General features: G+C 37.4%; 1 protein-coding gene across 1 annotated transcript in view; it reads left to right on the forward strand.

Annotated features, from left to right (window-relative positions):
* The window catches only part of ROBO1 (roundabout guidance receptor 1), a 595,330-nt gene that overhangs the window by 341,702 nt on the left and 226,202 nt on the right, over positions 1–27,426 (forward strand). Inside the window, exon 3 of the mRNA XM_059872698.1 lies at positions 1,745–2,071. Coding sequence (XP_059728681.1) covers positions 1,745–2,071 — 327 coding nt within the window. The remainder of the gene's footprint in view (positions 1–1,744; positions 2,072–27,426) is intronic.

Below are 27,426 nucleotides of genomic sequence, written 5' to 3' on the forward strand. Positions count from 1 at the left end.
CACAATTTTCTTGTGCTCTTAGCTCTCCTTTCACTGGGTTTGGTTTGTGCCAAACCTCTTGGAGGTGGTGCTTGAAATTTGTCTTTGGTGCAGGCTTGGGCCAGCAGAAGGGTTTGGAAGCTCCCTGGCTTCTGTTTTTTCTACCCAAACCTTATCTGAAGAGGAGGTTTATTGCTGTTGGAAATGTTTTGTGATCAATTTAATGATCAGTAATGTTCATGTAAAAACTACCCTGTTTTGCTACATACAGAATGCAAATGTATTTCAATGTAGCCTGGCCATACTGACAGATTTTTGAGTGTGTCGTAGTGCTAGCTGATTAGCTGAGCATTTAATTATCTTGAGGTGAAGAAAATGTGAAATAAAATGAAAATTGTACATTTTAGGATAGTTTTATTTTATATACATATATAAAAATATGTATATATCTGTATTATATATTTAGCATATATTTAAAACAGCAATCCTTGGACCTCTCCTCTTGTCTCCTTTCCCTGTTTCCACATCAGTTTATGGTCTATTAACCTGCAGTGAATAGATCTTGTGTTTCTGGTGCTTCGCAGCTGTTCAAACCCCATGTTATTAATGTTAATAAAGAATCTTGGCATCTGAAATTTTAATAATCAGGAATTAGTGACTCAAGAGACTAATTTTTATCCATGGCAAAGTTGTGCTTCAAGAAAAAGAGAAATAAGGAAAACAATAATTTGAATTTGAGTCAACATTTTAAAACCTTGAAAGTTTTAATAGGTGTTTGTTGCCAATTTTGAATTCTTTGGTACCTGGTAGCTTATCATATTTGTCTTTGGAATATATCTATACAAACTATTACTGGGGTGGTTTGTTTGGTTTTTGGGGGTTTGGGGCTTTTGGTTAGGTTTTTTCATTTGTTTAGTGTTTTCTTTCTTTTTGTTTCTTTGGGGTTTTTTGTTTGGTTTTTCTTTTTTGGTTTTTCTTTTCTTTATGCAAGTTTTCAGCTTGAATTTTTAAATAGTGTGAAATTGAATGCTTTTCTAGATGAGCATCTTGTTTAGAAGTACCTTGTCTAGGAGAGTATCTTATTTGCTTGTAACTTTTCTTTTATGCTGGGTACCACCATTTTGTCTAGATTGGAAACATCTAGAATTTTATAAAGTACAAATTTTCCCTGATGCACAAAGCATAAGATGCACCCAGGCCCTCCATGCATTTATACTTATATGGCACTGCTCACTACGGAACATAAGAGATGATAGTACAAGGAAAATAAAACAACTCTGTGGGCACTGGAAATGTTAGAGTTACTCTGTAGACATTGCATGAATTAATGGCCTTTCCAGAAGGTTGCATGAGGTTGGCTATGGTTATGGATTATGGATTAGAAGTACCAGTTCTGCTGGTTGAGGTGGTCTGATCTCCGTGGAGTGTCTGTAGGACTAGTTTTTGTAGTTCTAGGTGTGCATAAGCTTGTATGTATAAATTTATGTACGTGAATAGATCCATGTAAAGATGGATGTGATTTAGGAATCTGGCTGTTCACTAGTATTAGGTCCCCTCTTGAAAAAATGCTTTCGAACATACTCATTTGGGAGAACCTTGCACTTGGTGAAGCGCACTAAGGTTTTCTTTTGTGTACTTTAGGATGTTAATAGCTGCTCTTGTCAAATGCTGTGCTGCGAGGTGATGGTCAAGTAGCTGTTTTGCAAAACACTGTGACTGTACCTGGCAGTGATTTCCTAAGACAACTTTGTGTTTTACCTTGCAGGTTCCCGTCTTCGACAGGAGGATTTCCCGCCTCGGATCGTGGAACATCCCTCCGACTTGATTGTTTCCAAAGGAGAGCCAGCCACTCTGAACTGCAAAGCAGAGGGAAGGCCCACCCCCACCATCGAGTGGTACAAGGGGGGGGAAAGGGTGGAAACTGACAAGGATGACCCGCGCTCCCACCGGATGCTGCTGCCCAGCGGATCTTTATTTTTCCTGCGCATCGTGCATGGGCGCAAGAGCCGGCCGGACGAAGGGGTCTACGTGTGTGTGGCAAGGAACTACCTCGGGGAAGCTGTAAGTCATAATGCATCGCTGGAGGTGGCAAGTAAGTGCATTTCCCTCCTCCCCCCCCTTGGTAACAGCCGCTTGCTTTGATGTTATTTGAAGATAAAAATAAGTGTGAGCTGCCTCTGAGGCAGTGACTTGAAAGCAATGAAGGAATTACACGGTTAATTATTATTTATACAGAGACAGGAAAATAGAAGGGGAGTCAGGAGATGTATCATATCACTGGAGAAATTCAGATGATTTTGTGCGTTCTCGCTACTTTTATGCTCCCGTGAAATTATGATTGCTTTATGTTTGTAGGATTTTGTATACTTTGTTTCAATTTAAACATGTTTTTTCCTCTCCAGATAACCATGCAATTTACAGTGTGTAATAGGAGGCAGGAGATAGCCAGGATTTGATCTAACGAGGTAGTTGTTGTTGCACAAATAAGCTCTGGAAAGAGGAATGGCAGATTTAGAAACACAAAATTAATTTTTTTTTCCTCTAAAAGAACTGGCTCACAAAGTTATCTCTCTGATTTTAAGTAGTGGCCAACGGAAGGAGCAGTCAAGTATGTTCACATCACTTTGTAATACTTATCTCTTCCTGTGCGTCCTTTAAACTCTACTTGTTGTAGAGGAAGAGAGTGTACATTAAAGTGGTTTAAGCATTTGTTTGGAGGGCCAAGCATAGGTCAAAAAAAATCAGTTTTGGGGGTACTAAAGTATGAGAGGAAGCCTTGTAATTCAAAGTTAGATATCTGTTTTGAAGTGGCTTTTATAGGCTTCCTTTGTAATGTGTAGCAATTCACCTGGTATCCTCTTGAAGAGCAGCACAGAACTGGGTGAGTCACTCTGAAAACAGTGATCTCTGTTGACTGAATGATTCATGTTGTTAAGGAGCTCTGAAGAGGCTCCTATCTCTTAGATAGGTTAAGTGCCACCATTGGTGTATAGTTTTAGAAGAAAAGTTTACAGATTTTCCTAAGTCTCACAGCAGGCCAAGGAAATAGACTATAAATTTGTGCATCTGCTTGAGCCCTCTGTCTGGTCTCTCACATTCAAGACAATCCCAACTACTTTTGTAACTACACAAGAAAGATCTCAAGCTTCACATACAACAGCATAGATATACGTGATTAAGATCATGCTGTTTCCTTGTTAACCACTTTACTGATAAAAGTAATCAGTGTCTGGGTAGCTGGAAGTATGCTTATCAAGTAAATGTGTAACCTGTTTGAATCATACTCCTTACTCCCAAATGCCATATCTGGTATCTTGTAAATGTAATTTTGAGTGGGCATTAATGGTTGAGATCTTGATTTTTATCTAATTGCTGTTTCTTTTATAACACTTCATGTTGGTTCTTAGAAGGGGTTTTAATGTTCTGTGCTTATTTCATGTTCTTTTGGTTTGTGATGTACTTTGCGGCGATGTGTGAAGTGCACGCAGTGCTTCTGTGTCTTCCACAACTTCTCATCAGAACCCAGAAATGTGAGGTAGACTTCAGTGATTGATGCACTGTGCATGCATCAATTCAACTAGTACATGGTTATTAAATATGTCTCAAATAGTTTTCATGTGATTATAGAAGAGTGTCTTACCAACAGGGTCTGGATGCAAAATATTTATATTGCTACAATTTTTTTTAAGAGCTTCTGCCAACACTTGAGACAAAAAATACCAACTTCTTTAAAGTGTGTAAATGTACACCATTTAAAAATAATGTAGCATTAAATTGTTAATCCTCCTCAAAGTGGATCTCACTAGCCCTTGTATCAAGGGCTTTTATCTAAAAATAACCAGCAACACTGCTGTAAAGAAAAGTCACAGTCTATATTTGGAAACAAGATTTTTAGGTATAATGATATACAGTTTCACTTGCACACCAGGACATAGTAGACAATGAATTTTACCAGCAAAGGTTATTATGTTAGTAGAAAGGTAGTGATGTGACAGTGCAATAGCACCAAACCACTTTAAATAGCACAGAAGAGGTGAAGAACAAGGAAAGAGTTGAAGACTGGCAGAATACATTTGCATTAAATTAAAAAGCTCTGCGTTATAGGTGTAATGCTATCATCATTATAAACTGGAGCTGTGTTCACAGCGGATTGCTGCAAATCAGCAAACTGCTCTGTTTAGTTCTCAGTACACCTGTGCTAAGCCCCAGAGCATTTACATTTGTATGCCTGTAGTCTTACACAGTTGCTTGTTTAGAAATCCTTATGTTCTAGTTTAATTTTTGTGTGTTTGCAGAGTCAAATTGCCTTTGTTTGGTTTCTACTTTACACAAAGTACAGAAGATGATTAAGAGGACTCATTATATGCTTTGATGCTACAATTTTAACCAAAAACATTTGTGAAACAGGAAACAGCATCATGTTTTACAGTTTACCTGCAAACTCTTGACTGGAAGAGGCAGTTCATGTCTGCACCAGTTTGTTTTACAATGTGATAGGAATTTTAGCACTTTTCTTCCATCATCTCATATAGTAACACATTGTTAGACAAAGTTCCTTCGCTTTCCAATGGATGTCGTACATTTGACTTTAGATTCAGGTTAATGTTAAAGTTTTCATGTCTGTTATGCCTTCATGCAATTATTTTTCAACTTTTCAAGCAGTTCCCATGCTCATCTTTTGAGATTAATCCATGAAGAGAATTTGTTGCCTATGTAGTCAGGTGGACGTCTTCTTTAAGAACACTGCTTAGATTCCACAGTTGCAAAGAAATGTAGAGGGATTTCAAAGCTACAGATTTCAGAAGACTGCGCTGTATTAAAAGCTGTTTTACCTTTTTTAAAATACACAGGTATTATAAGAACTTTCAGAGCTGCTTTAGATTTGAATATCACAGGGGAGTAGTGACTTAAATCAGAATTGAAGATGGTTTTCCATCTGCTTTTCACTCTGCTTTGTCACTTTCTTGTCATCAGCCTCTCCTTGGTGACTTGATTGACATTTGCATGTCATTTAATCCAGAGGATGTTGCATTTTCATCCACTGATATATATCTAAGTAATGATAGTGTTAGTTCTAAATTAATACCATTGAACATGACCTAAATAACATTTATTATCAGCAAATTGAATTAAGTAAGTCTCTTATTCAATCTGTGGCTTTTGTGACCCTCCCAGAATGTTTGAAGGAGTCGTGTGTCTACTCACAGCATTAAGGATTTGTTGTATCTTCTCCATAATCCTATTTTATTTTAAATAGAAATATTTGTGCAGCTGTATTTGCTTGTTTCTTTGGTTATTTTTTTGAAACCATGCCCCATCCCCTAAAAATCCTAAAAAACAAGGTGATGCTCTGGCTGGTGGAGAGCGGTATCCTAAATCTACCAAACACGTTCTTAAGCCAGCTACTTGATATTTCAGGAATTAAAATCTTTCAGAAACTTTGGAGATGAGTAAAACTACTCTCTGTTACACAGCTTTGTGCAAAGAAGCTTTGTAATTTAGTATTACTTGACATTTTCTTTGTAATTCAGATCTGTGATAAATGGGAAGGAGATGAATTTGCATAAAATGTGAATCACAAATCAGTCAAACAAGTGATCCTGTTTAACTGGGGGATTTTTTTTTTTTTTTTTTTTAAGTTGACTGGCTTCATCTGTGTTTGAAATCCCATTTCCACAACTTTTTGAAATGGAGTCTGGCTGTATGTGTTCAGAGTTGATTTGCAGAAGCATGCAGTTTCTGCACTGTAGCCCAGAAGGGCTGAGCGATGGGATAATCAGGCTGGAGGCATCCTCCAGACTGAGGCTGCTCCAAGTCTGTTTCCCTCCCTCTTCCTGACTTCCTGAACTCAGCCTTTTGATCACTTGAGACCTTCTTAAATTAGCTCCATGTTTTGTTTTGGGGAATGTAACTGGTTTTGGATTACTGCCTACCAGTGACACGTTCTCTGGTGGTGAAAGGTCCTGAAGAAGTGGAAAGGGCATGTCCTTGTCAAAATGAAGCTGGGTAATTCTCTCTATAAATGTCAGCTTTTACAGGTGGCAGAAGAAAGTGGAATCATACTTCATCCTCAGAGTAAAGCCTGAAGACTGTTTTGGCTATCACATAAACAGTTGGAAAACAAAGTCGTTTTCCAGAGTAGAGAAATAGAAGCAGTTTTGAAAAAGTGCATTAGCAGACTGGAATTGGCTGCAAGCTACTTCACATGTTTGAATCTCTCAGGATTGTCTGGTGAATGGATCCACCTGATTAAGAACAAATTCAATTACTGGTGTGTGATAGTTTGTTTCAAGTGTTTAATTTTTTTTTTAAATGTTCTTCTATTTTGAGGAAAATTTTATCTCTGGATCTTGTGCATGTTTGTTAAGTAACAATTTTGAAGAAGCCCACTCATCTTGAGAGTGGCAACAATAGCTGCAGGGGTATATTCATCTTCCTTTCTCCACTCTAAAGATTTTTCGGGCTGTTAAGAAAAAAATCAAATGAAAATGAAGTTGGTTATATTTTCTAGTCAGGGACTCTGAAAATCTGTTTTTCAAATCATATTTCTCTGAGATAAACTTACTTCTCTTTTGCCGCAAGTTCTTTCCCCTCACACCTTGTCTTGTCAGAATGAGATTTTAGAGGAGTATATTTATGACCAAGGTATTTGGCATGGTTCTTTCATGTGTAGCTTTGTCATCACCATAATGTAATTTCCAGTGCATACTAGATGATGGCTCTAATTCTAAAAATGCTTTGTTGCAGTTTTAAGATTATAGAATCTGAAGATCAATGATGACTTCCCTGTAGTTCATTTTACTGTTATGCAGAATAGGAGCTGCTCAATTAGCTGCAAAATTCTTTCTCACTTTGCATTTATTTTGGGCAATATACAGCCTTCCTGAGTTATTCATTGTATTGTTACCTGCAAGTTATGCAATAGTGTCAAAATTCAAACAATAAGTTTGTATAAATCACCCTTATGTGTAATCATTGGCACGTTAAGAGAGTGGGACAAAAACCTCCTTTCTTCAGCTGCATGACAAAGAATAAAACATTTTGGATACATATCTGAACTTCCATCATTTGAGGCACCCATGTGCATGGCAAGCATGTGCTGTTTATGTTGTTTACAGTTTTATTTGGCAGAGTCTCACAAAAGTCAGGGCTTTGGTTCATGTGTGTGGTTGGTTTCAAGGTATCACAAAACGTCTGTCTTCCTTGAGTCTTTTGCCTGCACTCATGAAATAAAGGACAAAATAACAGAATTACTGTCTGTGCATGCTGTAGAGGGGGTTACAAGGTTAATGTATGCATTAAGGAATAAACAGATTTAAGAAAAACAAAACCCCTTGAGATTTAAAAAAAAAAAACAACAACCAAACAACAATCTAGGGAAAACTAAAGCAGTGAGGCTTGACTGGAAAAGCTATGGCTTAAATATGCTTCTGCCTGTTAGTTTGTAAGTTTGGGATGGCAGAACTTCATTCTTTATGTCTAAGTCTATTATTAAGTAAATTTCCATGTTTATTATCTAAAATGCAACTTGTATGTATTTAGAAATTTCTAAGGTTAGTTCTTAAAAGTCCTAAAAATCATGAGATTCATATTTTAGAGTTTTGGTTGTTCTGTGGGGATGTTTGGAAGTCTCTTCCATAGTACATCTGAAGTGCTAAGATTCACTAGATTTTGGCAGTAGACTAAGAGGGCTTTGATTGCAGATGTGTGTCAACATATTTGAGCATTATAGCTAATTTTGTATCAGAACAGTTCACAGGTGAGTGTTACTGTCAATGGATTACAATGATACTTAAAAAACAAAAATTTTTCATAAATGCTATGACACAAGGTTCAACCACTGTGAAAACAGAGCACATAAATAAAAGATTCTTATTCAATCCCTGTCTACTCATGCCAAGATCAGGGCAAAATAATGCACTCTTTGCCTGAAAACTGTTCTTACATGCCTGTATTTTCCCAGAAACTATGCAGAACAGAGGAAGTTAGGAGTACAGTTCTTGATGGGTTGTGATACTGTGAATAAACAGATTATTCTTAAGCTGATGAGTAATTTAGGATGTTACAGGGTCCACGCTGGGATGGATGATTAAGCAAAATTAGACGTTCTATAGTCTTGCCAGAAATTGCTGTGCAGCTCTATGAGTTCATAAATCAAACAATGTGGTGCCAGTCTTTTTGTGGAATGGCAGCTCTGATGGGTAAAAGATTATCAGAAACCTTGAACCAAAACTGGGGAATCTGGCTCTTCAAATGAGGTGAAAGCTTTGCTTTGCACATTTTATCATCAAGTTGTTAGTTTCAAAGAAAAAAATTGAATCAAAATTGTTCAGGTTGAAGGGTCCTACTGTATCAAGCATGAGCCTGAGACAAGTATTTAAATGTTTTTCCTGAATCCAGCTAACATAGTGAATTGATACCAAAGCTTACTTAGTTTTGCTATTCAGAAGCCTGTGGAAGACAATTTGGACTCTTAACATCAAGTGTAAATGCAAATAAAGGCAGATATCCTAACTGCATGAAGTGGGAAAAGGACACAGTTTTTCAGTGTCTGATGCTTGTTTTTTCTCCCTTCCCATGCAGTAAGTGATGTGCTGTTCAGTAGTTCTCTAGCCTGTGTGTGTGCCTCTGGGCTGGGAAAGACTGAGCAGAGTTCAGAGGGAACTCCTTAATGCAAGTTATCAAATTACCTGGGACCATTGGCTGTCTCCTCTTTTTTCCTGGTTGTGAGCTTCCTCTGATCCAAGGGAGTCTTTATATGGTGTTTTCATCCAAGAAGTGTCTAGTACATTTTCTCCAAATTTCTGCTTTAGACTCTTGATCTTTCTTCCCCCACTTCCTCCTCTCCTCCCTCTCCTCCCTCTCCTCCTCCCTCCCCCAAGACATCTTGGTAGAACTAGATGAAGTGAAGATCATTTCTATTTTTATAAGTGTTTCCATTTCCTGATGATACAGGACATACGCCTGTAGGCAGAAGTATAAAGTCAGACAAGTAAAATGCTGACTAGTACATTGGTTGTTCTGGTGCTTTTTTCCTCAGTATGACACTTTAAAAAAAGTTTTTCTGAAGTTCTTAAAGCCTTGCTTCTGATTTAATATTTGGAAAAAAATTTGCTTTGTGCCAATAAATTTTGTATATAAATTGAGACTATTTGGCCAATACTCCATATTAATGAAATATTAATTTGAGTTACCATTCCCCAGAAAACAAAAATATCAGCTGTGCTTAAAATTTTGAAGAAATATATTTTTATTTTTTCTTTTTACTGTCATAAGGTTAAAACCTGTCTTTGAGATCATACTGCTGACAAAGATAGATTTGCATCTTTGTGTCTGTGAGCTGTTTTGATGAGAACTGTCTGACTGGACTTGCATCCTGTATGTAAATTGATTTCAGCTGATCGCTTTGAATTTGAAAGAAATTTAATTTGAAAACTGCCCCGTTCCACTCCCTGAGGTGGTAGATGCTTCTCTACGTCATCTGTTAAGCAGTGCATAGTCAGCATGTCTGTTCCTCTCCTATTTAAACTGTGTTCTCCAGAGAAACAGAAATTCCCTTTGGACCAGGCACACATCTGCTGACTCTCTCCTCCTAGCAAAGCGACTGAAAAGATATCTTTCCTGTGATTAAAAGAAATATGTCTGGAGGCGCTTGGTTTTTGTTCAATTAATCAAAGATTAAACACATGTGGACTCTCTAAACTGGGCTTCTTTGTGCTTCTATGCTATCAAAATTGGTTGGGGAGAGGAGCTGTGTGTTAGAGCTGGCTAGATTGAAATTTAATTTTTTACCTGTATACATGCTATATAATTCAGTTCCAAAAGGTCACAATAAGGTGGAGGGAAAAAAAAAACCCTTTTAGTTAGTTTTGAATTAATTTATAAGTTTAAAATATTTGAGCTTTAGGAAAAAAAGGGGGAAGTGTCAAATATTTTTTGTAACACTTGCTTTTAAAAGAAAAAAAAAAAGTTTTAGGGTTATGTGATTGGGCTACTTTATACATAGTTGCCATTTTGGTAACCATTTCCAGATGCAAAGGCATTTTTGGTTGCTTTTGTTCCTCAATTCCTGTTAGTAAATGCTTTCCTGGCAGAAACTGTTAGTGTTAAATGTCTGGTTTTCAGCTCAATGACTTATCCTTACTCAACAGTAATACTTCTGATAGATTGCTTTGTAGAAAACCTGCAGGCTTTTTTCTGATGTTAAAATAAATGAATTATTTTTTTCACCTGAAAGTATACAGAATACATAGACAAAAAGTCCTGCAAGAGTAAGATGGCAATAATTAAGCAGATTCCTTGAATACCATGCTGTTCTTAAATTTTTCATCAGACACTAGCAAGTCTGTCTTGTAGACATCTTTATCTGAAGAGAATTTGTATGGCTCCAGTTTTATTAGTGGAATTACTTCTTTGGTGTAGTGTGTGATGTGGTTTTAAAACAGAAAAGGCTCCTCTGATAAAGTGACTTTACTGAGTTGTTTTTTTAAGTGGTGTCTTCTAGACTGGTCTTTGTAATACCTATGATTGTGGTTTCTTAACAGACTTAAGTTTTCCTCAAAATATATGAAAACTTAGCTATGTTTAACTTTCTGAATAAACATAAAACCCAGTGTAAAGGTTTCTCCTTTCATAAGTAGGCATCAAGCAGCATTTTTGGCAAGATACTTCATATGATAGCAAAGTTTCCTCATAAAATAAAATGTATTAGACTTGTAGGATTAGTTACTGAAGAAGCAACCACTGAAATATTCAAAACTGCCATCATGGAATTAGCTAATAAAATATAATAAAAATCTCAATATATAGCTCTTTCACTGTGAATGGGATGAACCAATCCTTTGATATTAACAAAAGGTGTAATGGTAAGCATTGCAAATTATTTCATTTTAATTAGGTTTTTACACCGAAACATAGTCACAATATTTTCCCAAAGTAGAAAACAAAATCATAAAGATTAACTCTCTTTAGTTATTTTTTGTGTCTATACAGAAGAAAGTAAATCAAGACATACTTCTATTCCAGCACCTTTGCATTGTTTTCCTTTTGCAAGAATACCATGAAAAGTCCTCTCTCCGCTATTTATAAGTAAGCGTTTCAAAAGAAGTTCTTAAAGGCATTTTATAATATTTGAATATGCCCATATTTGGGAATGAAGGTGGTCTTACTATTGCTGTTTTCTAGACAGAAAAACTGAGGCAGGAAGAAATTGAATTTTCATTTCAGATGATCACAAAAAATCTGTTAGCTCTGGAGAGATTGGGAACTCTTGCAGTTCTGTTTGTTCTTCGCAAGACTGCTCTTCATTGCTCTGTTTTAGGGACTAATTGAAGTGTTTCATAGCAATTTTTAGCACTAACTACAAATAACTTTGGAAACCCTTTGATATGTTCCAAAAATTACTTCTTTTGGGTGGTGCTGGGATAAAAAATGAGTTCTCTAACTTGTAATTTTCCATTTTCATGGATTTATTCCTCTAGAGCCTGTATTGCTGATTCCCTATGGCAGTGGGCCTCCTTTTTTTTTGTTTTCTCCCTGCCAGCTGCTCATGGCCCAGATGAATATATCAAGATGATTGAGTCTTTAACCCTCTGCTGCCCAGACAGCAAAGGCCAAAAAATGAAATAGGTAGGTGCTGTAGGAGGTGCTGGAAACAGGGACACTTGTTTTTCTTCTTTCAGTTTACTGTGTTCCTTCTGGGCTTAGGACTGCTCCTGCAGAAGCAGATGAGAGTCACTGATTTTAATTTCACTCATGCTCAGGGATGGTGTCAAAATTCAAATTCAGACCCTTTGCTTTATTACATGGACTCAGTGAGGCACTCAGTGCTGTGGTTTAGCTGATAAGGTAATGTTACATCACAGGTTGGACTTACTGATCTCAGAGGTCTTTTCCAGCCTAGTTTATTCTGTGGTTCTGTGATAGAGGATGTGAAGATTTGTGTGCAGGCCAGGAACTTGCAGACCATTTGCTCTGGCAGTGTGACCTCCTGTTGGAGAGATTGTAGTCCCCGTGCAGGACTGGTGCTGCCTTCCCCACCCTGTCTGTTGTAGGGGTTCTTGGGGCACCAGTTTACTCATGATCTTCCCTGATTATGTAGTAGGTCTGGCAAAACTATCCCTGAAAAGCTCATCACAAAAGGTGTGTGAGCTCGAGAGCTTGGAGTGGTTGTGGTCCCTCCTCTGGCGTAGCCAGTTCGGGGCAGATGCTCTGGAGGACCCAGCTTGCTCCAGCTCTGCCCCACACAAGCTGCTCTCTGAACAGGCAGCTTGGGAAGTTGGGGAAGTGCTGGAACTGTTACACTTCCATTCCAGCCCCTCAGCCATCTCCCACGTTCTTTTGTTCTTCCCACACCCTACTTCTCCTCACTCCCTTTCTCTCTTTCCCGCTCTCCTGTGGGCTAAGCAAATTGTTTAGCACAGTACATGATGTGCAGTCTTTGCTCTAGGCCATCGTGGGATCCAAGAAAAACCATCTTGCAGAGCTGGATTCAGCCTTCAGGCTGTCAATTAGTTACCCCTGTTGTAGAGGGAGAATTGCAACTCATGCATATTTCTGCTCTATGTCATGGAATAGATGCAGAGCTTCAAAGTTAGGAGGGTAGAAAATGGGAGCAGTAATTAGCAGTTACAGTCCCTGGTTTTGCTCCTTCAGTGTGCTGTCATCATTTAAATATTTTGTTACTGGAAAGAAGAAAGTAAGCTTAATTTTTTCCTGACTTCAATTATGACAGAAAAGAAACCTGATTTAAACCAGTCTTCCTAGGGGATTAGATGAGTGAGAGTAGAGCTTGTCCATAGAAGTGCAGTGTAAACTAATGGTAAAAAATTGACTTATTCTTCTTCAAATTATCTCACTGCTTTGTGGAAATAGTCAAGCAGTGACCCTTTCCCCTAAACACACATACACAGACCCACTGGGTTGGTAGATAGAGGTGGAAGGAGTAGATGTGCATAATTCAAACTGCATTTACCCAGTAATCATCAGTCACAATTTGCAGGATTTGCACATACGACAAGTAAGATAAACAAGATAAAAAACCTAGATAAAACCAGTAGCGGTAAAGCTAAGTCCACTCTCCATAATTGAACTGAGTGCCCTGGCAAGTATATGCGTGCATTGAAATGCCACATCATATGTCTGAACATGAAAGGTGTATGTTCAGAAATTTTGCATTATGGGACTGTAGTCTCTTAAGGGAGTGATGCTTAACAGGATCTGGACTCACATTAGATACCCTAAGAAGATTTTTAATTTAGCCATGAAATGCAAGTACAGAGATAAGGTACAGGTGACTCACCAGTGAGATGATTACTGGAAGGCTGAATCCACTTGTGCACAAAAAAGGACATTGGAAACTTGGAACAGGCTCAGAGAAGTTGCACAGATTATTCCAGATTTCAAAAGCTTGGGATTCATGAGACTTCTGCTCAGCCTAGCGTAGTTTTGTTAATGCAAATGTTTAGAGTTAACCTGAGGCTAACAGGTCAACTCATACAGTATAGAAATGCCAACAAGGACTGTAATTCCATGCCTGTAGATGCAGGGATTCTGTCTCCATTAAACTATATGTATGTGTACTACCCTGACCACAGCTACGGCTTGAAAAAGGTATAAACAATTCTGTGCCTATGAAGTAAATCAGTAGGTAAAACCCTGCTTATTTTGCTGTACTTAAGCTTTCATACTTCTCTGGAAAGTTAAATAAGCACCAGAGTTTATTTCTGTACTGTTATTTATTATTCAATTAAGATTACAGTAAGGGAAGCCACAGGATGAGAAAGTAAGTGTGCAGTTTGCTGTTCAAACTCTTCAGGCTTCCTAAGAAACATTAATGTCTTGAAGAAATACTGTTATTCTTTACTGAATTCAAGCAAACCAGAAGAGGCAGAAGAGAACTTGAAGTGTTGTTGGAAAGGCGTTAGCTTTAAATAAGCTTTTCTTTCATTGGGAATGTTATTTCCTTTGGTCATATCATACTGAAATGAGGGAATACGTATTTTAAATTTTGGGGTTTGTGTTTCTTTAGTTTTTTAAAATGTTTCCTTGAGGTATTTGTATATTGAAATGAACTGATACACAAGATTGTATGAAGCTCTGTGTGGTATCTTTAGAGTTAAAGAAAGGAGCAGAAAGTTTGAATTGGTCTGTGGTCTACATCCAAAGGCATTAACTATTCACCAGACTTTAGTTACTGTCTCTGTAATTCATCTTGATGGCATCTTGTAAAAGCCATAGACCACCAAAAGAGCAGGAAACAGTTGAAAGGAGCTGGTTATGCACTAGTCTTGCTCAGCGGATTTTGTTTAAAATTGTCTTATGTGTACACAGCATGAGGCAGGTAAAGATTTTTTTTTTTTCCTCAGCCTGTGGGCACTCAGCTTCATCATATCAAGCTGGGATCTTGTAAGAAAATGAAGAGTCTTGCCCACTGGCAGAAGGTGCCAGTCCCTCAGGGCTTCATACCTTCTCACATTTCTCCTCTCTTCCCCTTTTTCTGTGGGCCCTTAAAACTGTAGCTGTTTTCTGTCAATGCTGTTTGTTATAGCTGCAGTTTTAGTCCTTAATTGGTCACCTTATGTCTTCTCTTCTGGATCTCAGGGGTTTGGTATTGTTTGGAGTGTAGGGCTGGGCCAGCTGCAGGGGCTTAACTTGGGAACAAAGGCTCCTGATGCTGCCCAGAGGGTTTAGGGAGGGAAGGAAAGGCCACTAACAGGGCAGGCCTGGAAACAGGATCGTTACCTAGAAGAAACCAAGAAAACTCTTTTTAACGGATCTGTCCAAGCGAGGTAAAATTCAGTGCATATGTTATTTCCAAGGATTTATATTTTTTAAAACTGTGTTGACAGCCTCTCTGGAATTTGGTAACTTCTGCCACTCTAAGAGAGAATAGGTTATTGTTCCTGATGATGTGTGGTGTTTGCTCTGAGTTCAGCACTGGCTGAGACCTGAAGCACAGGAGGGTACATTAAGAGTAATGATCTCTTGAGTCCTGACTTTTAATTATTTGGGCTTCTATCTTTCTATGTAAATGATTTGGAGAGATAATAAGTACTTCCCTTGGAGGGTATTAGTTTGGCTAAGATGATTTGTTGAGATATATGGCATTAGTGTGCCTAATACCTGATGATTATTTGCATCTAATTGTTTCCACTGTAGATGTATTGGAGATTCTTCTGGTTGACTGAATCTGAAATATATATGTGTAGTGGGAATAAAAAATCACAGGTAGGCTGTCCTATAAGCCTAGCAGAATATCACACTTTGGAACACATGGCATTGCTTTTTTTAATTAGAAGGGAAACAACTGCATGGAACATTAAGATATGTCACTGTTCACATAGATCCAATTGATTGAAGTAATAAAATTTTAACTTTTTATATAACATACTATTGGTCTTCTAAATTAAATGTGTACTAGCATTATGATTTAATTTGTTCAATTAAGCACGCACATATGCATTATATAAGTTTTGTGCATATATTACTTGAAATAAAAATTCTGCAGAAATTTATTCAGACATCTTGTTCAAAACTCTGTTAATTGCATACACAGAGAAATTCTACCTTAAAAAATAAAATACAAAATACATTTTCAATTACTGCATGCAATAAAGCTCTTTTATGGGCCTGTGCTCTTTTTTTTTTTTTTTTTTTTTTTTTTTTTTTTTTTTTTATCTTAGATTTACTGTATCTTCTATAAAAGAAGTAATATGGCCGCTATAAAAAGTTATGGAGGGCTTTGCAGCTTTTTTTTTTAAGGCACTGATTGGGAAATGGTACAGATTTCACCTTCTTGAGGAACTTCAAGATGTGTATAGAAATAAGAGAGCCTCTACAACAAGACTTGGGAAGGAATAGTGCTACACTAGGGCTCATTAGAGGGAGAGAAGCACTCTTTATGGAAGAGGATTTTATTCAAAATATGTTGGAATGTACTGTCTGAAAGCCCTCTCCCTTTTTATGGATTGAAATAAACTTAATGCTGGCAGATGCTGTGCTTTGTTGCAGTGGGGAGCAGCAGCTTTATGGTGATGGGAAGGTAATTGTTTCTTAGTTTCAGCCATGGAATATAAGGTAGGATGGTTTCTTTTAGTAATGTAGTAATTTTTTTTCTAAATATTGTTTAGCATGCAATTTCAGTGCCGGTTGTTAGGATGGTCAAGTTACATGAATTCTTTTGGAGCATGCTTTGCCATTTTGTTTAGAAAAATAATAGTCATGATAATTTGGAGCTAATTCATAATAAAAGGTTCCTGGGTAGAGAATTACTGTTTCTCTTGCAGCTTTGTTCAGGGGAAAGGATTAGTGGTGGTGTGAAATAAGACTTGTTAGCCAATAAAAGTCTCTGTGGGACGTACTGTGTATGTCCTGGGGAAAGTTGGCTTTATGGTGTGACTGTGGGCACCTAAACTTGTTCATTAGTGCAGCAGAGGCCAAATCCCCTCAGCTCTGCATTGACTGCTTGTAACGCACTGGAAGATTTTGGAGGGAATGAAATGTGAATTCTCCTTTAGCTGCCATTTCAGCATAGATGGAATCATAAATTTAAAGAGGCAGGGAATCTTGCTGTTCAAAATACCTGGATTCTAGTTCAAGATGGTTAGCAAAAGGTTGTACATGAGGACAAGACTGATTTGTGTTTAGTCTTTAGGTGATACAAACATACTCTTCTGTTACTAAGTGGAGAAAAAATTAATTTTAAATCCAATAACTTCTCGTTTATTTAATCGTTTTCTGGTAAGCAGGATACAGAAATAGCCTGGGGTTTTTTCCTCTTTAGTCAAAAATGGGAAACTCTAATGTGAACAGATTTTAATTTATTTTAATGATGGGGAGAATATTTGGCTTTTATTCATGGAATCCTGTACTTAGCTTTTACCTCAGCCTTGGGCATACTTCCAGTAAAGGAGCTGTTAATCTCTATTATTACCACTATTTTTCATTTGTCTTTTGAAGACCTAGTTATCTTGAGGAACTTGTCTGTCCTTAAGGTTCACTTTTATTTGCTATTTTTCTTTCTTTACATATTTTTGTTCCCCCAGCTGGGGTTTATCTTTCCACAAAGTGATCTACGGTAAATTAGTCCATATAAATAGGCTGGCACAAAGTCTACAAAGTGTATCTTGGTTTGATATGGAATATTTGCGAAAGAAAAATAAATTACTTGAGGAGGAAGGCTGTGTCTACAGCAGAGTTCAATCAGACTTCTGCACATTCCTGGCCTATGTCATTAGGATAATACTAATAACATATACAGCATAGAGGCAGTGTTGTATCAGATCTCTGGGCTGTTTGTTACTCCAGGTGGGCTGTAACCATCTCTGTTTGGTGGCATGTTGACAGTTTCCTGGAGCAGCAGATAACACCTGCTGGAAGGACAGTGCTCAGTTACTCACCTTGCTTACTTTACTTGGCAAGCTCAGTGTAATTTTTGATCACATCAGTCAGCATTTAACAAGCCAAGTCATGGAGATATTTTCCATTTTAGACGGCACAAACATCCTAGATACTTTGCAGTCTGTGTTTTCAAAGTGGTCAGCACTGATCTGCTCTTTGATTTGTGCACCATTAGTACAAATTTCAGTTTATTTTGTTTTATATTTGAAACAAGCAACTGCTCTCACTGAGGTGTTTACTGAGGTTGGTTGTGCACTGTCTCTTTCTACAGACAGCCTGAGAAGATGATTGATTTGAATTGGTGTGATTGGTGGCCTTGCATGTTTATAGCCTTTGAACATCGTTGAATAATCTGTTTTCTAGTGTGCTTGAAGGTCTTTTGCAGCAAGGTTTGTTTATTAAGAATAGTAGTTAAAAATAAACCTAGAAATACTTCTAATAATGTGTTCCAAGATATATCTTTAGTGGCCTCAGAATCACCATGGTTGGAAGGTTTCTCTGGAGAATGCATCATCCAGGCCCCTTTCCTCAAAATCTGTCAGCTTTTAATCATATGGAAAGAATTCAAAATAATGTCAGTCCCAAACTATGCCTGAGTTTATAAGGGAAAGTAATAGATTTCAGCTTGTCATAAATCTGATGCAGTAAAGAGACTCCCTTAGCTGTTCCTCATAACTTCACCACTTTTTTTCTTATGGGGGAAATCAAGAGATGCACCAATCTAGTCAATATTGATCCAGCAGGTCTTTTCAGAGTTTTATTCTTTCGGACTTTTCTTAGTGGATTTATGGTTTTGTGCAAACAGTTGTGTGTGAGAAAATGAAAGTTCTGGTAAATGCAGTGTGAGATTGCCTTATATTTTCTGCTAATTTAATGAGATTCTTTAAAAATATAATAATTTTTGGTTAAAAATGTATAATAATTAGTTCAAAGAAATGAAGTAGACAAAAGTATAAACCACTTACAAATATATTTTTGTTCAGCCCATGTTATACCAAGCAACAGGAGAAAATACTTCATTTCCTGTATGAATTTTTGCAAAAATATGAGTTTCAGAAGTCACATATTACAAGGAAAGAAATCACCATCCCTATTCTGGTTAAAATGTCTTTGGTGGGCTTATTTCTATTTGCTTCATTGTGTTCATATTATGATATGTGACAGTTAATTCTCTTCTTATCTGTAAGAAAATACTTCAGTGTGAAAATATAAATGGAATAATTTTATTCTGATTATTATTTTTCTTTGTTTTTATTTTTCCTCCTAGAAGAGTATTAATGAATTTGTCAAACACTCACCACCACCCCCTCTCCCCCCCTTCAGTTTATAGGTAGAGATACTGAGCAGGTCAAGAAGGCATTAAGAAAATTTGCTTGGTTTTCACCCTTTCCTGTACTGACCATAGAAGAAAATCCAGCATTCCCAGGACCAAACAGAGCTTTCAGCCTAGTCTAGGAGTGAACACGTTAAAAGAGAGGGTAGGGAGATTTGAACAAGCTGCAGGGCATGGTGGGGTTGTACTTTCAAAGCGCTGTTGCAGACACTTTCCCAGGCATAGATAGCAAGTTCCAACCTTTGGATATTGAGCTTGAGCTTTGTCCTATGTGCAGCCAGTTGTGCTTCCCACCTGAGCTGGCAGTCTGAAGTGAGTGAGTCCCAGATGTGATCCAGAACTGTTTTACTGCTTTGGTCTCCTGGATTTTTCAGTTCAGATGCAGACTAAACCACCCCTCTGTGCCAGTCCTGTGGGGCTGTGCCACAGCTCGCTCCGTGTGTGGCATGGTCAGCAATTCTTTGTGCAGTTTGTGTGCATGGACATTGTCATGAATGGAAAGAAGATGGAGGGGATGTTAATGAGAGTGATTTTGTCTCCATCTAAAATAAATAACCTGACTATAGTTTGGAAAGGTTTATTTTATTATCAGTTTTATGTGAGAGAGCTCAGCCTGGACGTCTGTGTAATTTGTTAAGCCTGCAAAGAAAATTTGCCAGTAAAGGGACCGGCTGTAGCTGCTCTGGTTTGCTCTATCTCAATCACAACACATAAACTCAAACCTGGTGTAATCTATCTAATAGCTGCAAGATATAACAGGTAATTAAATATTTGAGAGTTTATATAGGCTCAGAAAAGAGCAGCAGCAGAAGCAGACTGTTCCTTTTCAAATGCTTACTCTTTCTTTGTAAGTCTTCTCAAAGAATAAAAAAACAAAAAGGGATTTCTTACATGTAGAAATGCACAGCCAGCACAGGCTATTTTGAGTGCACAAGCAATTCCAGTACTGTGGAGTTCACTTCTCTGGATTGCAGCTGCTGAAGTATTAGGCTGCATTATCCCCATCCTGCAATTGCTGTTGTTACTGTGTGGCTCAGAAAGGGGGGAGTGGAGGATAACCTCATCCCTTTCCTCTGTACGTGCAGCCCCACAGAGGTGGGGAGCTGGCTGATGTGACATGAACTGCTTTTCTTGTTAAATTAGGTCAGATGTGCTCTTATGGCTACTGCTTAGCCAAGTTAAGAGGTTTTGGTCCCAGCTCTTCGCCTCTATCCTTCCCTACCATTATTAGATCCCTGCTTGGAGGCAGTCTGACTGCATGTGCAGCCACCATCAAGGCAGCCTGTTTTCAGAAAATCTGAGTTGAATTATGCTATGTAAACTGTGCAGAATTGTTTTGACACAACATAGTTAAGAAAAGTCTATGTGCTAGCTGATGCTTAGCCTGTATTTAGGCTAACGTGTTTATCAGATATTTTTCAGGGAGGAGAGCTCCTGCTAAAGGAGGGTGAATAAGCAGATGAAAGTGGTAATCTCATCTTGCTGTCAAGAGTTGCTTAGAATCATAGGATATCCTGAGCTGAAAGGGACCCACAAGGATCCATGAAGTCCAGCTCTTGGCCCTGCACAGCACACCCCAAGAATCACACCTTGTACTCCACTGAATTTATACTTATGTTGTAGTCAGTTTTAGAAAGAAAAAAACCCCATATGACTGAGACAACCAGAACACATTTATATTTTGTCACTTCCCTTAGATTCATCTTTTTCCATGTAAAATTTACAAATTGGCCTCCTGTGTATCCTTCTTGGTTTTTAATTACAGGCTAGTAAACATGTTACTGTTATGCTTTCTCCAAGTCAGAAGAACCATGTAATATCCAGCATTTCTCCATGACTGGAACTATGCCCCCTCAGTCTCCTTTCTGAGGAGACTAGATGAAATTGTGAATTCTGGCAGGGTGACTTTTGTGGGGACTTGATTGGTTTTTGAGAGTTTATTTTTGCAGCACTTCTTCACATTTTGCACTCCTTCAGCATTCTTTCATAAATAAGGATACTAGATGTGCATGCAATATTCTTCCTTAATTACCTGTGTAATATAGGGATTGGATTCCAGGCATTTCTCAGAGAAAAATACTGATAAAAGCAGGGAGGATTGTGGCATATTGCTGCCAGACTATAAGTATGTATTTGGTAAAGGTAGGAAAAAATAAAATTCCTTCAGAGTCTGTCATCTTTTTGGTGACTTCTCTCTGTATAGTATTTATGCCTAAAGGTGCATTTTCTTGTTTGACCTTAGCCTAATGATCAGCTGAACTTTTAGAATTCCACCTGCTGATGTTCCTTATTTTCACCTGTTATATTAACCTTAAGTAATAACGTTTCATAGAGACCAATGTTTCTTGGCTGGATTACACAACTGTGTTTGGTTACTTGAAACAAAAGTCTAAGCAAGCTGAAGCAATCAAATTTTCACTGCATGAAAGATTTATTCTTTTAAAGTTCCTAAACTAAAAAGAATTTGTCAGTTCATAAAACCGTGTGGAAAGAGTTTGGTTGGACCAACTGTAGAAAAATGTACTTAGTGTAGTAGCTATCTGAATAAATCTCTGTTTACAATATTTACTGTTTAGTATAATGTTGTTGCATCCCACTGCAGGGGTTTAGATCAAATTAATCTGTATTCTATAGGGAATAAACACTTTTGCATGAAACCTGTGAAACAATATAAATTTTTTAATGGTCAACTGAGTTTTTCTGGAGATAGGATATAAATGAATGATGAGCCTAAACTTCGGATATAAATGTTCTTTTGGTAGATTTACAAGTTTTATTTTAAAATTGAAGGGTTGTATACCTCCCTTATGAGACAGGGGAACAAATTTAACAAGGTAAAATCATTTATATTTAAAGACACACATCTTCAGAGCATTTGAGTATTCATTAAAGGAAACATACTTGCTCTGTTGATCAGCACAGGAAAAGCCTTGCCTTGCTTCAGCTGAGAGTAAAATAAATTTTTCCAGCTTCAGTGAAGTGGGAGCTAATTAAATGAGTAGATAATTTGCCAAAAAAATTGTGCATCTCTTGCATCATGCTTAAAAATTGAAAGTTTCCTTGGTTTAATTTTATTAAAGGTATGTGTTTTCTAGCCTGTGAATTTCTAATAAGAAATCATATGTCACTGTTGAAAACAGTTTTTTCCTGTAGGCTTTTGGATTTTTGGCTGGGAGTTTTTTGGGGGTTTTGTGTGTGTGTGTGTTTGCTCAGCAACTTAATACCAAGTAAAGTGCCAGCACAGGAGTTAAAATATTTATTATGAATTAACATAACATGTGCTGAAATTTTAGTTTTAAAAATTGAGAGCTTTGAAATGCTGAAAAGACTAGTGGTGAACTTTTGATGTGTTTTGGTCTTTTAGCAAAAAACATGGAGATGGATATGGTGTTAAGTTTCTTTTCAACTATCACGAATTTCACGCCTGATGGAACAGAGTGAGTTGAACGAGTGAGTGACCAGAGGAAATCTATGAGCCTTTGCTTTCAGTGTGAATCTTTCATGTCTTTGAGTCCTAGAATTTTTTTAAAACTAAAAGGAGCATAAGTGAATACTTGATTCTGGGTCAAAACCACAGTGCATTGTCTCAGAGCCCTGCAATAACTAGCAGCCTAGACCATGATGCAAGAGCTTTGTACAAAATAATTATTTCAACATTTTTTACAAAAATCTATTCAAACAAACATCTGAACAGCTGCTAGGGTGAAGTATTCACAGGGATTGAGCAAGACTAGAGGGCTGTGCAAATCTCTGAAGCTTCAGGGGCGCTCAGAATTCAAGGTCCTTCATTCCACTGCTTGTTGATATATTCCTGCCTCCTAGTCAGACACCCTTGCTATTCCCTGAAAGTGATGCAGCTTTTGGCCACTGACATCTGGCTGATGGACAGCAGCCAGCTGTATTCCATGCCAGCAATTCTGAAGTGCATTTTTTCTTAGATTTTTTGTTTGTTTGTTTGTTTGGTGGGTTTTTGGTGTGGTTTTTGTTTGTTTGGGGTTTTTTTGGTGTGGCTTCAACACACAGAATGGCTGAAAGAGAATAAAAAGAGGAGCCAGAATACTGTACTAAAGTTTGTTGCTCCTATGGGATCTGAGGATTTGGGTTGAGTCTGGTTTCTTTTTGGCAGAGCTGTGATTGTGAAGGTGGCCGTGTTACAACAGTCGATGGTTGTTTTTGTTCTTTTTCTTATTTCTTTATAAACTCAGATTGTGTCATAAAGGTATTATTCAGAGCCACATTTCAAACATAAAAACACCCAGTTTACTTGCAAGAATCAAGTGTCTGAACCAACAAACTGTTGTTGAGGAGATTCTTCTAATTATTAGCTTTTTAAAAAAAAGAAGTGCTGTTTATGTGTTTCGTTCAAAAATGGTATTGTAAAACTTAATGGAACAGATGTGGTTTTTTACCTAATTGTATAGATAGTGGGAAGGTTGTTTCTTTTTGGTCTTTTTTTTTCTTGTTTTGAAATCTACAGCAGTATTTATGATTTTGTAACAGCACTATTTGATATATTGCTTAAAAGGTAAGCCGGGCTTCTCACAGTAAATAAAACAGCTTTTTTGCCAGGATTAAAAAAAAATGACTTAAAAATTATTTTAGAAAGTTTTTTTAAAATTTTAATGTCTTTTAAGATTCTTTTCCTCTGTTCATGTGTGTGTGTGTGTGCAGAAGCGTGTGCATATGTATTTGCTTTCTGCTGTTTGCCTGTCGTGGTGACGCTAACGCAGCACACTGTACATCGAGGCTTTGGGGAGCTAAAGTGTGAAGTTCAGCCTCTAGCTAAACATCACCACTGAGCTAATCTACAATTTAGACTGATCCATCATGGATATTTACAAGGAGGGAGAGTGCAGTTCAAAATTAAACAGCATATGGGTACAGTTATCCCTGTTAAAATGGCCAGCGTGCCTCGTATTGTGTGAGGAAGATAACGGGGACAGGTGGTAATCTGTCTTCTCTGAGCAGAGACAGCTGCTGTTTTCCTTGGGCGTCAGTGCTGCCTTTCTGTGTGCTCTCACCTACCAGCTGATATCCTGCTTGTTACAACAATACCAAGTGTGTATTAACCCTTTGATCTACTTCTGTTTGATTTCCAAAGGGGGGGAGTGTCAGACTACCTGTGGATAAGCTTGGTGATTTAATATTTCTAGTAATAGAGCTGTGTTCCTCTTGGCTTTCTGACCTCTTTACATGCATTGCTGTGATATTTATCAGCAGATGGCAGATAAAAATCTTCAGTTTACATAGGCTTTTTGTTGTAAATGTCTGATTAAGTTCCATAATGAAGGAAGGGGTGAGAATCAACCCTCTTTCATTTAGTTCAGGACAATTTGAAAGGTCATATGGAAAAGAGAGAAAATTGTTTTGTAACTTCACTTGTATTTACTTCCAGCCATATTGCTTAACATTCAGCTATGAGTAGCTTCTCCTTTCTAAACACACTAATTTGGTTCCCAGCATGAGTATGATGCCTTTTTATTTTTTTCTTCTTTCTAAGCAGAGCTTTATTAGTCACAGCTGTTATTTCTCCTAAATATTTAGCAACTGTCTAGGCTCTGGGGTAACCAGGTACTGATGCTCCATGGAAAGCAGCAGGCACAGCTTCCATGGAACTCTGACTCTGCTTCTGGGCTCTGGCCAGTGGGAGCCACATTTGCCTGTCTCTGCATGTGGCTGTGTTCAGTTAATTGATAAAATGAGCCAGCCTCTGATTATTTCATCACATCCAGTGTTGTGGTTGGAGCCCCAGACAGGGTAACTCTGAGCTGCTGTAAGGGACATGGCATGGATGGGAAAGGAGCAGCAGGAAGCTCTAGGAATTACCATCACAGACATGGTCTTTAAAGCCAGGTCTGTGAGAGCAGCTGACACCAGTCCTGGTGGAAGGAAGGGAAAAGGAGCACATGCTAAAGGATGGATGAGACAGGGTGATGTGAGGGGAATGCAGTGACTGCAGAGTCTGAGGGAGGCCAGGGTTCAGACACTTTATTTTTTTATCCCCAGCTAAAAATATATTCATGTCTTTATCTGAATGGAGCAATAGTGGTGATGCTTGTTATTTTAAAAAACATGCTTATGATTGGACATTTTTTTAAAAAAATTTATTTTGACTGATAATAAAAAATGAATGTGATAAACTTGGAGGAAAAAACCCACCCCAGATTTGAAGCAACATCAAAAAGGTTCTGTCCAGAAGAGGACGATGCACTTTGTGCAGTGGTACTCTAGTAGAGTGCTGCTGAGGCTTGACTTTCCAAAGAAGATGAGACAGACCAAACCAGAACTTCTGCAGAAATTGCAGGGTATTAACATTAGAGCTGGAAAACTTCATATCAGTCAAGAATGTGGCCTCCACTTTGAAATCTTCCGGAGCTGCCACATGTAGAGTTGGAAAACGTGTTTTGATGGTATTGCTAGAGTGAAATGGTTACCTAGAGAGTCTCTGAAAGAGGAGATTAAATGAAATTGCTTTGCAAAGTTAAAATTTGGCAGCATTTTGTCTGGTTAATTTTCATTTGGTAAAACTTTTTTTTTTTTGTGTAAATTAAGGATAGAAGAAACATCAGATAAAAGAACTGTTGCAACTAACCTTCATTGTAAAAGACCACTGTAGATATGATTTCCTTCTAAACAATTTAAGTTAGAAAATGTCAACATTGTTTTCAAGTTTAGGTATGGATTTCTGATTTTTCAAGTTAACCTTTTAAATATACTACCAAAGATAGATTTATATTTATATATATCTTTATTACAAATCATCTTGGAATAAAAAGATTATATATATATATATATATAAAGCTTTTTTGATTTAATAACTAGAAGTACTGAGGTTTGTGGATGGCTTTTTCAATTTCAATTCATGTCACTAAAGAATGATTTTTGCTTTTCAAAATTAGAATTTTGCTCAATGCCCAGAGTTCCAGCTTAGAGTATTATTTAGGGTGGCTTTATGGTATTGCTTTTAGTTGTTCGAAATACTAGGTTTTTTGCATGGACATGCCTAGGCAGCACATGGCCACCCAGAGAGGTATGAACAGAACTTTGAGGAACTTCTGTTCTAATGGATTTCACTTGTCTTTAATTGGTTCCAGCTTGTTAATCGTATATGTCCTTGGAGAATGTGGGGTTTTTTTCCCTCTGTCTGATTACTGCTCACAGATTTACATTTATCAGGTATTCTCTAAGCAGAAAAATGTCTGTACTCTTCTGTCCACATGTTTTTCATCCATACAATGATGATCAGCTACAGTGATGAAAATTCTTCTATTTCATTTCTAAAAGTTACATGAGAAACATCTCATTTTATGTCTCGACTCCCAGGATAAACTCTGATTGATTTTAATGTCCAGTATTTCATGAGCCACTGCACTTAGATAATGTTCAGTGCTGCTTGAAAGCTGTGTTTTGGCCTTAAAAGGGAGAGTATAATGAAAGCAGTGGTTCATAGATTTAGTCTTTTATGCTTTGTTAGGTGCAAAAAAATCAAGCTTGGAATTTATCTAATGAAGCACAGCGAACTAGTAAAAATAAAAATAGTAATAAAAAAATACAATTTTATGACCTCCAGATCAATCAGCTCTGGTATGAGGAGTTAAAATACATTAAAAAATAGAAAATTTCTGAAGTTTGCTTGATGTATTGCATTATTTTTTACCTCTGATTTGAAATGTGTCTGGTTTTGTTGCTGCCTTGTTTTCATTTCTCATTTAAACTAGCAGCCTTCCAAAGAAGCCTGAGCTCTTTGCTGTTGTACCTTTCTTTTCATTATGTAAAATTCACTGCACCTCAGAACTCAAGTGGCAGGAAAAGTTATAATTGGAAGAACATACTGAAGTCTGCAGTCTGACATTCTGGACAGCTTCACTGAAAGAGAGCAAAATAAATGTGGATAATATTTTGAAGTGGTCATGAGTGAACTGATCTTTTTTTAATCTTATTTATTCATTTATTTAAAATGAATAAACAAAAATAAACATCTCTTCCCCTTCCTTATAACAGTCCAAGTGATTAGGGAGATGTCCCTGAGGATGTCATGACATATGGCAAGAGCTTTGACCACTGAGTTACTGAATGTAAATAAAAGGCACTTTCAAGTGTTGATATCTTTGGAAAGAATCACTCCCTTTTTCTTGCAAAGAATGCATCTTTAGCATCTAGAAGTAGACAGTTACGGTTTACGAATACAGTGACAAAACACGTCTTGAAAATGGTGAAATTTCATGTTCTGCCTTCGTAGCTTCTTCTGCTGTGAAAGTCTTAGTGAACATGTAGATTCATGAAAGGGCTTTGGTGTGTAAAGGAAATTTTACCAAGGATTTCTGTACTGAGTACAGGAGTGCATTTATCAAATCCTTTGGTGTGAATCTAGTTCTGAGCTGCCTTTTCCTCTTCTGCAGTAAAATGGGAACTAAGGCATACGGGAGTAAAGTTCAGTGTGGAATTAATTCAGGCTCTTGTGTGTAAATCAGGTCTGTAATTGTACGAGTGAAATGACTGTATGGTAATAATTTTCTTCTGAATGATTGAGCTGTTATTCTGTCTGGACATGTAGGAGATTAATATTCCAAACTAAATAAAATTTGTGATTTCCCTGCAGTAAACAAAACTATCGACTATTCCAAATAAGTTTTATACATGGACTGATCATCTACAGTACCTGGCAAATTATTAAGGCTTTTGTGAGGTGTCTGCATCAAAAAATGAAGCCATAG

This window comes from Haemorhous mexicanus, chromosome 2 (assembly GCF_027477595.1).
Source record: "Haemorhous mexicanus isolate bHaeMex1 chromosome 2, bHaeMex1.pri, whole genome shotgun sequence".
NCBI lineage: Eukaryota > Metazoa > Chordata > Aves > Passeriformes > Fringillidae > Haemorhous > Haemorhous mexicanus.